The following is a 14,302-nucleotide window of genomic DNA, read 5'->3' as shown; positions in this document are numbered from 1 at the left end:
AAAATGTGCTAATAATCCCATTACAGATAATTGAAAGAAAGCTCTTCCTGAGCAGGCAGCTTTCAAAACAGTCAGAGGACAGAATCTCATTTGCCTCTCTTTACTCTTTATAAAAAGGTTAATATGAATTATTAATTCATCCCTATTAATTTGAGTGATCATTTTCTGATCTCTGGAAGTTTCTGCTGAACTGAGTAAGGATACTGGAGATGAGCCTTCTGCTGTGCCTGTGCTGCAGTTAGCAGGGATTGCAGCAGGCAGAGCACATTTCTGAATGAGGTGTCTGTAAGCACTTCAGGATACAGGTTGCAGTTCAAGCAGTCCCGTAGAGCTTCACAGCCTCACCTGGGATGTCTCTTTGCTGCCCCAGACTTCCTGATGCCACCACTGGGCTCCTGCTCATACTCCAGCTGACTCAAAGCTGTGTCCCAGGCCTCTGTTCAACTCAGTAGTCACTCAAAAATTCAGCAAACACTTGTCTTCCCTTTCATTTCCTTTTATAATATAGAAAACACTTCAGTGCTTTCTGGTACTTGTTCAGAAGATGTATGAAAGGAGTCATATAATCCTGTGGGGTTTTAGTTCTCATTGCCATAATCTGGCAAATCTTTTGTTTTGAGCTTTTTCTTGGAGTATTTATTTGTCAGGGGACTGAAGCTCAAAACTCACAGAGATAGTCATGTGCTCCACTGAAGCCCATTGCTGTCTGAACTTGACTTCCTGAAGTCTCTGTTCAGCTTCCTCAGATTTCAATCTCTTGGGTTGGTGTGCTGGCATCTCTGAAAGGACAGGCAGAGCTCCTGTGGACATCAACACATCTGGATCTATTCTGTGACTTTCCTCTGGCAGGTGGATTTTGAAAACCAAAAATTTGTAGCTCTCGGGTGGTAATTTTTATGTTGGCACTGTTTTCTTAGCAGTTTGTGTGATGGCTTTGTGCTTTTTCTGTTTAGTCTTCTCCACTCTGTAAATGACAGTCACAGAATAGTCTGAGTTAGGAGAGACCTTTAAAGGCCATCCAGTCCAACCACTCTGCAATGAGCAGGGATGTCTTCAACTGCATCAGGCTGCTCAGAGCCCTGCCGAGCCTTGAATATTTCCAGGGATAGGGAATTCACAAGTTCCCCAGGCAACCTGTGCCAGTTTTTTTACCACCCTTTGTAAAAAAACTTCTTCCTCATATCTCATCTAAATCCTCCTTCAGTTTGAAACCAGTGTCCCTTGTCCTGTCACAACAGGCCCTGCTCAAGAGTTTGTTCCCATCTTTCTTACAAGTCACCTTCAAGAACTCAAAGACTCCAGCAGGGTCTTACCAGAGTCTTTCCTTTTCCAGTCTGAGCAACCCCAGCTCTCTCATCCTTTCCTCTTAGGAAAATCATCCCTCCAATCATGTTTGTGTCCCTCCTCTGGACCTGCTCTGTGTTTCCTGTGCTGGGGTCCCCAGATAGAGAGGAGGAGATGCTCTGCCTTTGCTATGAAAAGGGGCTTTTATAATTTGTGAAATAGTAATAATTTTAAAAATCCCTGATTATTCCATATGAATAACAAACATTTTGGGTTTTGTCCTTTTATTCTTTTACAAAACTTCTTGGAGATTTCAGAGATGCTCTGCCCCAGTGAGGGCTAAGTGAAGAAGTGTGGAAGAGGCAGCATTGTCAGTGCTGCCTGCTGCAAACAGACCTTGGAAAATAAGAGCCCAGAGGCAGAAAAGGGAGTTTGACTCACCTGGAAGGAAGCACTGGGACACTCAGTCCTGCTTCCTAGAGTGTGAATATCTAAATTGCTTAGCAGGACTCATTTAGTGGGCTAATTCACACTTTCAAATCAGCTTTCTAGGCCAGAAGATTCTGACTCTGCTCTTCCCTCTCTTCTTTTGATCCACTGCTTTTTATCACTTCTGGCTTCACTCTACCTTGGATTCAACCAGAAAGACTACAGTCAAAACAATTTCTTGGGAAGGAACCAGCAGTTAGATCCACCTCTTTGTGAATTTAGTGGTGTTCTTATCATTAAACTGGCACCACCACCCATGAAGTTAATTGAGGTGCTGGCTATGACTAACTTTTCAGGATTCTCCAAGGTCTCAAGCAAGCTTTGGCAGTTGTATGTCTTATCCTGCAATGCTTTTAGAAGGAGATAATTATCTATCTCCATATTGTTCGGGTACTTCTGAGCATATATGCCAGCCAGAGAAAAAATGTAGCTGTATTAAAAGAAACGTAGTGAGTTCAGGTGCCAGGATATTGAAATAGTGCTGGAAATTGAGTAGATGAAGTTCTTTAAGACTCAGAAGGGTTTACCCAGAAGGGCACAGGCCTGAGCCACACTTTGGGTAGACATTAATAGCACATAGCTTGAAAACTGCTGCCTTTTGGGGGGAAAAGTGGTCCTAAACACAACAAAACAACCAAACCAATCCTGTCTAATCTGTGTGTGGGTGACATCAACACCAAGGCTGTAGGTTCCATATGGGCCTTTTCCTGAAGAGTTAGACTTGATGATCCTTGTGAGTCCAAGTCAGAATACTTGTGCATATTCAGAATGTTCCATCTGGGGTAATTTTGGGTGAATCTGCAGTTTCAGCAACCACTGCTGCCTGTGTATTATGTGAGGGATTTCATTTCCAGGCTAATAGAAGATGTGAAGAATTTGCAAGACAATAAGCTTAAAAAATAATAAAATGCAGTTTATCTGTATACTGAAAATCTGATAATTCCCTAGAAGTTCCATCAGAAACAAAAAACTGTAATTACAAATGCAAAGTAAAAATTATTCTAGTAATTTACAGGGGCCTCCTAGACATGAATTAATCTTACTACTAAGGTATTTAAATAAGAAACCTGAGAAAATGCCAGACAGCTGTATTTTTTGGAATAATTTTAATTAGCTAACATGGTAATGAGTTTACTGGTTGCATTCTGTTGCCCATACTGAAGTCTGTGCAACTCAGTTAATTTCCTGCATTTTTTTCTTGCGGAACCATCTTAAAAGCTGCCTATTGTTTTACTTTTTCATTGCTTGTTTGCATCTATCTAGAACCAAATAGCTCTGAGTAAGTGCAGAAATGATGCATGAGGTATTAACATGTGTGTGTGGCTGCAGGTTTGTGTTACAGATATAATAAGCAAGAGGTATATATATGTGTGTGTAGGCTGCACATACATCTTGGAAACCTTGGGGTTAGGCTGACATAAGTGCCTTCTGATGGCTTGCTAGCTAAGATCCAGCACGAGGCTCTCTGGGGATGAATTTCTTAAAAAAATAAAAGTGGGTTCGGCCACATTTATTTGATATTACATTCATAGGTGTAAAATAGCAGTTTATAGTTTCACTTGTCCATTTCCCTTGCTCTGGACCTGCTTCCCTGATCAAGAAATTCAATAGCTATTAAAAGCTGCAGCTGTACTAACAGTCTTATGCTTTATAGGAGGCATTTTGCAGCTATTACTGCAGAACAGGCGTTCTGTGCCAGTACAGATGTTACGTCCACCTTTTTCATAAGCACTTTATCTGCACCATGGGCATTGCATTTCTAATGTTTGCCTGAAATGGCTAAACATGCTCTGTGGCTGTAATTTATTTGGGCTGGTGTAGTTTAAAGGCCTGAAAGCTGTGTCTGCACCTGTTCTATTCATCTGACCAGGAAAGCAGAAATTCCACTGCAGGAGGGTTTGTGCAGCTTGGATCTCTTCTTTATTAATCTCCTGAACCAAAGGCAGCCATTTGCTTCATGTGTATGCTCCCCTTCCCTGAAGTGGAAAGAGCTTGCATATATGTCACAGAGTCCAAATTTTCTTATACTGAAAGGAGAACACACCTCTTGTTCTAACGAAGGACAGGCATACAGCTCCCACATTGCCTCCCTCAGCCTATCTCTGAGCAATCAAATGTGCACAGTGAAAGGTGAAACATAGAAGTGGCTCCAGTGTGTGCAACAGGAGCAACCTGTGCTAGGATAATGACACCAGTTTCATTGTGGGACAATGTGACAGATACTTCTGAGTGAAATGTATTTAAAGTGATATAAAATGAGTGAAAAGGAAAAGCCACTGCTGAGCCTGATTCACCTCCTGATAATGCTGATATCAGTGAATTTGTGCTAATGGAAGGTAAGCAAGAGTTGAAGATGACTGAAACATTGTGAATATCTGAATTTTGAATACTGAATGCTGAACCAGTGTAAAAGCCATTCATTCAACTGTTTTAGCCCAAAGTTTTGGAATTCATGCAAAATCCAGGAGTAGTCCTAGCTCTGAAAGACAAAAAAATAAACAAAAAAAGAACTTAAAAAAAAAAAAAAACAGAAACCACCCCAAAACAGGCAAACAAGGAAGGCACTGTTGAGTGAGGTTTCCCAAACCAAAGCTATGTCCCACTTTGCCCATTTCTGCCAGAGACATATGTCATCTGTAGACATGTCATCAAACATGACTCAAACCAACCCTTCCCCCAAAATAAATAAATCCAACCACATAGACCAAAATGATTCTTTGGCATCCTAAAGATTCTACCCTACTTACTTGTGGTGCATTTTTAATTTACAGTTAAACCAGGGGCTGATCCATTACTTAGTGTTTTCATTAAAGTAAAACAGAAAAAAAGCACTTGTGCCATGATCAGTCCCTTGAAACACTTGTAAATATGTACTGAATTTAGTGCAATAGAAGAGAGAAGCAACATATCTATAAGAAAACAAATAAAGAATCAAAGACTTAAGGAACAGAGCTGTATGTGGAAATAAAAAGAAGGCAAGAAAAAGAAGATTGTTCAAAGTATATATTTTGGGAATAGTGATTAAATACTTACTCAAATATATTAGTAGTAACTGTATTACTAACATAAAATGCTCCTGAATTGTGCATTTATGCTGTGGATTCCTTTTGAAAGTTCTGATGGCTTTTGGCAAACCACAGAAGCCTTGTTCAAGAGGCCAAGGATACCTCCTTTGGTAAATCCAAAAGCAGATTCAGAATTTGGCCCTTCAGGAGTAGGATACCATCAGAAGCTTTAGTTAGAATTACAGTCCTGCTGTACAGAGCTGAGTGCATATAATTCTCCAAGTAAAATTCATGTCTTATGTGTTGTAAAAGGAATGAAAGGTAGCTGTTAATTCCAAGGCTTATAAATATGTCAGTGGGTTTTCATAGTGTCTTAATAAATTACAAGAATAAACTCAGTGACTCATGATGTCACCAGAACTACACGCTGCACTGTATTTATTGTAATTATGTACAAAACTCACAGAATTCTTTTTACTATCTACATGAATATATAGGTCCCACTAAAAAATCTAAACAATCCTCAGGGATTTCTTCATTATTTATTTGCCATCTTTTAGCTGTTTTCTTGTTCTGATCACTTCTTCAAATGAAGAAAATTTTCAAGAAAATGTATTTAAAAGAACATTGCTGCAACTGCTGTATTTATTCATAGAAAAGCTGAAATAAAATACAGTTTCCAAATATCCTCAAATTTGGGTGAAGTTCAAATTTTCCTTGGATCCTAGTTCTCTGGCTGGCCACCAGCCCGTATCACTAATGGTATAGCTAGCCGAAAAATGGAAAAACAATTTCATGAAAATTTCAAGGTTATTTTGGCTTCAATCTGAAACGTAGAGATAGCATCAATATCATAGAGTTGGTAATGCTTCATTCTTTAGTTTAAGAAATAAACACAGGACAGGCTAAAGGCTTTAGGTAAGTTAAATGTGCAAGACTAATTCAACAGCATTTCATATTACCAAAGCAAACTTAGTGTATGAAGAAGCCCTTGGCTCTTTGGAGCTCTCTGTCCCAAGTGGTTTTTGCTGTCCCAGATGCAAGTGTAGTTTGCATTGAAGTGTTGTGATGATTAACTGTTCTCTTCTATCATAAACCACAGGGCTGATCTGTGGAGCTGGCCCTGCTCCCATGTGTGTGCTCAGGTGTTGAGTTCAATGGAACAGAACCTGTTACTTAGGATGGGGAGAAAAGGAAAGAATTCCACACTGCATCCATGTTTTATGGCCCTCATATAAACCACTGGAAATGGTACCTCTGAATTTAACACACGCTGATTTGATGACGTGCTCCTCTGAAGATACAAAATAAACAACAAAAAAATGACCCCAATGTTTCTCCCTCTGTTGCTGAACTAATTCTCCAAGATATCTGTGCTTCCAAAGCCTGTCCCCTTGTTCCAGCTGCATGTCCACTCACATACTGCTTGCCATGCAAAAGGTATCTTTTCAACATGGATGTCTTCATTTTCTGTCCAGGAAACACCATTCCAAACTTCCCATTCCAAAAATAATAGCAGTGTTCAGTCACATTTTATGAAAGCATCTTAGAATTTATATAAATAAAACTAGTGTACATTTCAAAGAATATATAAAAGGCTGGCGTTTTTCTTTTACTGCAAAGATCAAAGAGCTGATTAGAATTAAAATTTCATGAACTTTAAATTATGCATTTAGTCATAAAAATATAAAAAAAAATTAAAGCAGCAGGTGTACCTTATACAGTAAGATAAAGTTTAATATATTTTATTAGCTTAAGGGACACAGAATAACTATCTAATCAGAACTTCAGGCATGCATTTACATAAATATATTAAATTAAGAAAAGCAATTATACACTTAAACATCCTTTTGTCTAAAAAAATCATTAAATCCACAGATTAACAATAAATCCAACTCTATGTATTTATCACTTCCAGATACAACTGTTCCATTTCTCAGATATTACACAAATACATTTGTTAGAATTTATATGCATTATACATATATTATATATTACATAATAGTGTGTATACATACATGGTGTTCAATAATATAATAATAATTTGTAGTTTTTATAGCACTTTTCATTTGAAGAGCTCAAAGCGCTTTTACAAGGATGGATTTCACTAATTTTTGGATGGGAAGTGGAGGCACAAAGATGTAATTATTTCACGTTATACAGAATTTGTGACAGACAGCAACTGAATTCTCTTGTTGAGAATTTCAGTCCTGCTGTCTCCCTAAAAAGAAATGCACATATAGCATAGAGAGTCTGTGTAGGTAGACTTGCAGAGACTTGTAAGGTCTCAAACCAAGAAAACATTAATTATATTCATAATGTTAAGCACATGACTTCAGTGAGGCTCATATGCTTACAATTGCTTGTGTGCTCCCAGCTAGACCGGTGCCAGTATATTCTTAGTAGTATAATTCATTTTACAGAAGATGCTTAAACCTAGTTTGAGTGATATTTTCTAAGCTATTTTCCCACATTTCAAATGTACATACAGCACCTGACAGCTATTATGAAATAAAACTTGTTGAACAGGGGAATGCCACTACAGTAATGTTCTCAATTGACAGAAGTTTGTTATTTCCTTTTCTGCTTGGCTCCCATTACAATCTAATTGTTCTCAAAGGGGAATTGAAGTTTTAATTCTGCAGTATATTTTGTGGGGGACAGCTAATAGCATTTCTGGATAATTCACAGGGTAGGGTTGCTGCTCCTGGTACTAATGGAGACCACTACAAGCTGCATCTGGTGACTTAATACCAGGTGGGTTCTGGTCTCAGTATGTCTTGAGATGAATTAAGGTCATTCTGCACACCAGTTTTGACTGCCTAGAACATTTTCTTTTTAGTAGCTCCTCCTAGGAAGATTCAGAAAATGGGCTTGTTTGTTACTGCCTTGTGATGCAAAACACCCTTTTGTCCTACTGTAAAATGTATCCTACATTAAAAAAAACAACCTGTCTCCAAACCAGCCACTCTCTCTGCCTTCTTTCCAAGAATACTGTGAGCACAGCCATTGTGTATATTCACTTGCTTTAGCTGATGTTGCCTTTCTGAAATTTCCTGGGAATTTTAGCAGTTTTTCACTTAAAACATTTTTTACTTCATCACAAAATGAAAATAAATAGGAAAATCTCATAGACCATAGAAGGACCTTTACTATATGATACACTGGACCCTCTTGGTGGTGTATAACAGATGGAAAGTTGTTTTTTATCAGTAGAAATAAAACTCTTCTCCAGTAATGCAGCTTGCTGGCTGTGCAAGAATGTCTGACAATTTCATTTATGGAAGCCTGACTGTGTGCAGTAGAGAATAGGCAAAGACAGAAATTTTTTGCATATAAGCCAGAATATTAAATGTCTGTGAATGTCTGTAGCATAGAATGATCACTTTGATGGTACTTTCTCAGTACTGAGAGCTCAGGGAAGCAGGAGACTCACTCAGCTTTAACATCAGCTGAAGGCTGGACATTTAAAAAGCATCAAGAAGTCAGGCACATTTTGTGTAAATGCTAGCAACACCTATAAGGAAACCCAGGAGGACTGGAAAGCTCTGTAGAGCTTCCTGCAGGGCTGGGGCTGCACTCTTATTCCACAAAACATTGGTGTAATGCTGCAGATGCAGAGATGGAGAGGTCATGTGTGCACTGATGTCTGAAGTTAAGATCTTCTGCCAGCTAAGTGGATATCTTTTAAGGACTTAATCCTATAACTAATGAAGTCAATAGGAGATTATCAGTTGACATCAATGGGCTTGGAGTCATGCCCTCAAAGATTAAAGTAATCCTGTACTAAGCTTTCAGGTGGCTTCTGCTGTTTCACACCTATATCCCAAAAAGTACGTGCCTTATTTCACTGAGTTACTCTGTTGTTGAAAACAACAAACTTTCCAGCAAAACAGCCTTAATTTTTTTTCAATGTTTCTAAAACATTTTGTACTGAAACTACTTAGGGAAATATTTATTTATCAGGTTTTTGTAGCCAGAAGCCAGATTATTTGATATAAATTTTCTGCAAATTTGAATTGAAATAAATTTAAAGGGTTGGCTGCATTTTTATGAGTATTTTACATTTTATTTTTTTTATATTGAAAAATAAAAATAATTACTTTTTATTTACCACTTGGCTTCCTTTTGGTTTTTTTCCAAGAGAAAGGACACCTTTTAAGTTGGACAGAAGATCAAAATGGCAAATTTCCTGATTAAAGTGATACACAGATAATCTGAAGGATAGTAAATTAAAATGCATTGTCTTTTAAGAATTTACATGATTAAGGAGAAATTAGCAGAACAGGCTGTCTTTGGACTTGTTTTTTTCCACATAGAACTAATCTTATAAATGCCTATTTCATGGGTGCAATCTAATCTTATAAATGCCTATTTCATGGATGCAATTAGAATTAGATGTATGAAAACTCATTTTCACCATAGTGCAACTTTACACCTGTGGAATTACTTGTTCATATTTTCAGCATCTCCATTTTGCATAATTTTACAGGAAAAGGTCCTTGTTTCTCAGGCCAAATTAGAGAAAATGTGTACTGAAAAGCTACATTTCATCATGCCAGGGATATCATTCTGGTTTTCAGTTAAGGCATCTGATCCCTGGATTGCAATGGGTAAATTTGTGATAAGCACAGTGACTGAAGTGATTTCTGCCCTCCTCCAGCTCCAGTCTGTTTGTGCCTGTGCTGTGTGAGGCTGGAACTCCTGGACTGTGAGTGCCCAGCTAAGACACAGTGCTAGAAGTCACTATAAAATAACAACATTCTGTGGAATGACCAAAAGATAAAAGGGAAGATGTTGATGCACACATCTGTCAGGCAATTTCAAAATTAATAAGCACCTGCAGCAACCAGGGATTGCTGATGTTTGCTGTGGGTCTAGAAAGGAAGAAGCTGCAAAACCAAATAGGACAAGTGCGTGAAAGGAGGAGATAAACAGAGGTGTCTTGTCAGTGATACAGAATTTATATTCTTATTTATACCTAACTTACACTTTGTTTGCATGAAATAGAATAACATGTGAGGATTTAAAGGTAAAAAGGGTTTGGATCTGAGTCCCTGTCTGTTAACAGAAGAAATTTATTCCCAGAGGAGGAGGCTTTGAGTTAGTATTTCTTATGGGGCACATTAGAAAAATGAGTTTACTGTTTTTCTGAAATGGAGTGAAATGATTTGGAGCTGCTTTTGCATAACATCTTTTTGTCTCCCTACTTATCTATGGAGTAAAGATGTTTCTCCTTATATTCCAGTAATATGCCTTCTTTCTGATCAGCAGCAGGTAAAAAGAGAAAGATGAGTTTTCTGTCCCAAAATAATAAAGCAGGGGTTTAACACTAGCAGGCATCAGGGAGAGTCATGTTTCTTGCAACAGGTAGGTTTGTTCTCCTTCAGCAGCAGAAAGGCTGAAACAATGCCTGAGATGTACAATGTGTTGGGAACAGAGAGGCAGTAGCTCCAAATAAAGGAAGAAATGAATGGAATAAAAGATTAGGAGAGAGAGACACAGAGACAGAGACAACTTGAACACATACATAAAATCCCTTCTGGAGGCCCTTATCTAATTGCCTCATTTATCTAGTTTCATTTATAAGCTCAGTTTTATTCTGGGACACTCTCGGAGGCTGTGTGAGAATGGCTGCAGAATGACCTAACTGGCAACAGGCTTTCTACAGACCCTTTTTTTTTTTTTTGTATGCCAATTCTCAGGGCAATTACTGCAGTTGCCCTTTTTATATCAGCATCTTGGGTGGCTAGGCCTGGGGTTTGCTCACTCTTTTTAATAGTATAATTTCTTTTGATAAATAAGCAGCTAGGATTTTTTTTTCTTTCTTTTTTTTTTTTTATGAGAATACTTCTTTTCCACTGGGACTTCCTATGAATATGTGGGCTTAATGCAGATGCCTGCTTTCACACAATATAAAAGATGATTTAAAAATGAATCAAAACAGTTTCACAAACTATCTTTCCTCTCCTTTAAACCTTCATTTAGATTATTTTTTAATTTTGAAGTTTTTATGAAATTACTCAAAGATTTTTTTTAATAAAACAAACTGAAGAATTTTGCTTAAATTTTGCTTAAATTTGAAAGTGATTTTCTGGGTGCAGCACAGTTGATGTGAGTTTTTGCTGTTGATTTGAATGAGGCCTGGATTTAATTTTTAGCTCTTACTGGATTTTTATTTTTGGATTTCACTAGTAAACTAAATTTTCATTATTATTAAGATCAAAACTCCAAGATCATTGTTTTCTGTTCTCGGCATGACTGTGGCATGTATATATTATTGTGAACCTCCAATTTAGGTGCCATCTGTGGTATTTTTTAAGGCATTAAGCAGTGAGAAAAGAGCTATCACATCTCCCCAGCTGGTTGTTGAAAACAATGTGTCACAGTAGAGTTAAAGTGGGGTTAATTTTTAAATATATTTCATTGAAGAAAGTGTTAAAGATGTTATCTCTGTCAGATATTTAAACGTTGCTAAAATACTTCAGCGACTTTCTTGCCTTGCTGACTATGAAAAGTGTAATAAAACCGTGCTATGTGACAGATTTAGACAGCTGGCTCATTCATGAGAAGTTCACATTTTTGTCACCCACGTTGAATAAGGAAAGATTAGATGCTAAGGTCAATTTACAAAAATGGTTGTCAGGACATTTTTTAATTGTAGAACTTTTTGTGATGGAATTCAGGGAAAAGACTAAAGGCAGAAAGCAGCGGAGACAAAGAGCTGCTATTAACCTACAGATGCTACTACAGGGTTCATTTTAAGATTGGTCACACTGCTTAGCCAATGAAGTGTTCGTGTGACTATAAGGGACCACCCTTTTCTGGGGTGAGAGGGCAATCTGGTCTTCATGCTCATTTAATCCCAAGATGTCTTTCAATGGACTGTCAATTGAATCTACATTGTGCAAAATTATGCATGCACTTTTTAATGCAGACCATTGTTCTCTGAGCACTTCACCAAGATTTCTCAACCAATTTCCATTTGGCATGAGGTCACTTGAAACCCAGGCAAACATATATGGAAGGCAAATGTAATTGTCTGTTCCTCAGAGCTGAAATGTGTGAGACACAGAAATGCAAGTATCGGTTATGCTGTAATTTCAGATTTAATACTCGCTAAATGAACGCTGACAAATTTCTATAGAGGAAAATTTGTCGCATGCTGCTGCCTTGGAGAGTTGATTTTATTACTGGAATGTAACATGGGGAAAGTCTTTTAGATCTGTTTGGCTAAAGTGTTATCCATCTTTGATACATGAGCAGCTGCTTCTAAGGATCACAGGATGTGCACACTGGGGCTGCTCTGCTTTCTTTTCTTAGGCAAGGTTTTGTAAAAGCTGCAGTAGGTAGTTTGCAGGTAGTGCAAAGGAAACCTGATAGTTGGTAAGCAGCGAACAAAGAAACTGCCAGTAGAGCTGGAGATAAGAGGGCACCAGTTCTGCAGAATACATCTAAGTAATTAATACCTTAGAAAACCTGGCTACAGCACGTACACCACATTTATTGATACATTTACAAAGACTTGGTTTTCTGTTGGCTCTCCAAGGAACACTTAGAACCTCGTTAGGCAAGAGCTGCTGTAGGTTTTGTACTGGTGACACCATGCACAGGCAGCCCATGCTCATGCGAGCTCTCGCCCCGGGACGTCCCTTTCAGTGTGGCATGGGCAGAGTCTGCCTGGATGTCACCTCTTGCACTGTCCTGCTACAGTGAAAATCACTTTATGGACACTTGAAACACATGCTGCAATTTTATTAGGGTTGGTGGGTGTTTGCTTTTTTTTTCTCATCCGGTGTAAATGAACACAAGTTGACACAAGGGTACATTTCTAGATTAGATCCACAACACATTGAAGTGTGTGTGTGTTTGCTCTCTTTCCCAGTCTTTCCAATTAGCTTGGTGAAAAATGTAACTTTAGTATTTTACAGGACATGGTAAAGCTGTCTCATCTAGGTGATGTCTATATTATAAAAATAAAATAAAATAATATAAATATGTAACATGAACCCAGTGCCCATCGTTAAATAAAATATATGATAAAAAGCAGACCTTCTAGGATGACTGGTTTTGAAATATGCGAATATAATTTAATTATTAAACACTTGAAACAATCTTGATATTAAGCTGCGATAACCAGACTTTTGCATCTATGCTAGATAAAGAAATAACATTCTGTAATAGAGTTACATTGATGAAAGTGAAGGTTACAGTCTTACAATGAATTGCCTAGATAGGAATGCATTAAGCAGTTCTGAAATATTGTCTCATGAAGGAGTTCAGTTTACCTTAGAAACTGTTACAACTGGATTTTATTAAGTCCAGCAGTTTATACAGCGATGTTTGGAAACTGCTTTCTCACTGCTATAATCAGATAGGTACAGGAACGAGATTTCTGGGATGTCAAGGAATCCATTAAGACATCAGGAAAGTCCTTTGACGAAAATGTATTTTACAGTGGAATTGCTTCGTAAACTATTTCTCATGAAGAAATAAATATTAAAAAAGATTCCACTCTCTGCAAAACCGTATTTGTGATAGCGGCTGCGTGTGTATGTGTGTACATATTGGATATCGGGCCGTCTCTGGAGACGTGCAGGAATATTTACACACATACAGGGGATTTTTCTGCACATTGGTGGATATTACACTTAAATTAATAAAGGAAATCAAATCACCGGTGTTTGTTGCAGGATAACAGTCTTTCAAAAATGACAGGATTCAAAACAAATGCCCGCTGAAAGTGGAGTTTCCAAATAGTCCCAGAAACTATACAATGTAGCTGGTTAGATCCAGCAAATAGGATGTCATATCTAGGATCTGATCCAGAATACCTGCCCTTGTCACTCTTCGGATGTTTCTGTCCACTTGTTCACACTGGGGGCCGAGATAGCCTTTTTTACATAAGCATTTATTAGGTCTTACACAGACACCTCCATGTCGACAGGCTGGGTCGCATTTTGCTGTGGGTGAAAAAAACAGCGATTTTCTAATTTGTTTAGATCATCACAAACCAAAAAAAGGTACACTACACATTCATTTACAGCTTTTCTAACCTTCTACTGATAAAGCATATAAATCAAAAACAACATAGAAAGGATGACATATTAGGAGTGTTGAAAGCATATTTTCTAAAGTTTTAGAATATTAGGGGGAGGAAGTAATTTTGTATATCTGTGAGGACGTTACCTGGGACAAGACTGATAAACTCAAATAACAGATTTTTTTGAAATGTCCAATTCCCATATTCAGGTTTCATTTAGGAATCTCAGGCAAACTCCTTTATATACTCAGAGTTCTGCAATACACACATGCCTTAGCAAAGCACACTACACCTGAGCAGTGCACCCAATGCACTCCTTTGGCTCTTGAATCACTTAATGCTGGGACCAAAGTTGAATTCCTATTGGAGAAAAAGAGCTAGGGTGTTTTTTTCAACCATTTTTATCAGTTATATAAGTTTCAAAGCTTTCTCCTCTCTTTAGCAGATGCCTGGCGATTTATCTATAGAATTCTAGGTTGCT

At 37.9% G+C, this 14,302-nt stretch overlaps 2 protein-coding genes across 3 annotated transcripts in view; one reads left to right on the top strand and one right to left on the bottom strand.

Annotated features, from left to right (window-relative positions):
* The window catches only part of ANAPC10 (anaphase promoting complex subunit 10), a 141,839-nt gene that overhangs the window by 78,457 nt on the left and 49,080 nt on the right, over positions 1 to 14,302 (top strand). The window lies entirely within an intron of this gene.
* HHIP (hedgehog interacting protein) overlaps positions 12,521 to 14,302 on the bottom strand; it is a 69,489-nt gene continuing 67,707 nt past the window's right edge. The window contains exon 13 of the mRNA XM_030948138.1: positions 12,521 to 13,741. Coding sequence (XP_030803998.1) covers positions 13,548 to 13,741 — 194 coding nt within the window. The 3' untranslated portion in view covers positions 12,521 to 13,547. The remainder of the gene's footprint in view (positions 13,742 to 14,302) is intronic.

This window comes from Camarhynchus parvulus, chromosome 4 (genome assembly GCF_901933205.1).
Source record: "Camarhynchus parvulus chromosome 4, STF_HiC, whole genome shotgun sequence".
In the NCBI taxonomy this organism is placed as follows: domain Eukaryota; kingdom Metazoa; phylum Chordata; class Aves; order Passeriformes; family Thraupidae; genus Camarhynchus; species Camarhynchus parvulus.
Note: the sequence above shows the minus strand (reverse complement) of the source record. Positions and strands in the feature narration are given on the sequence as shown.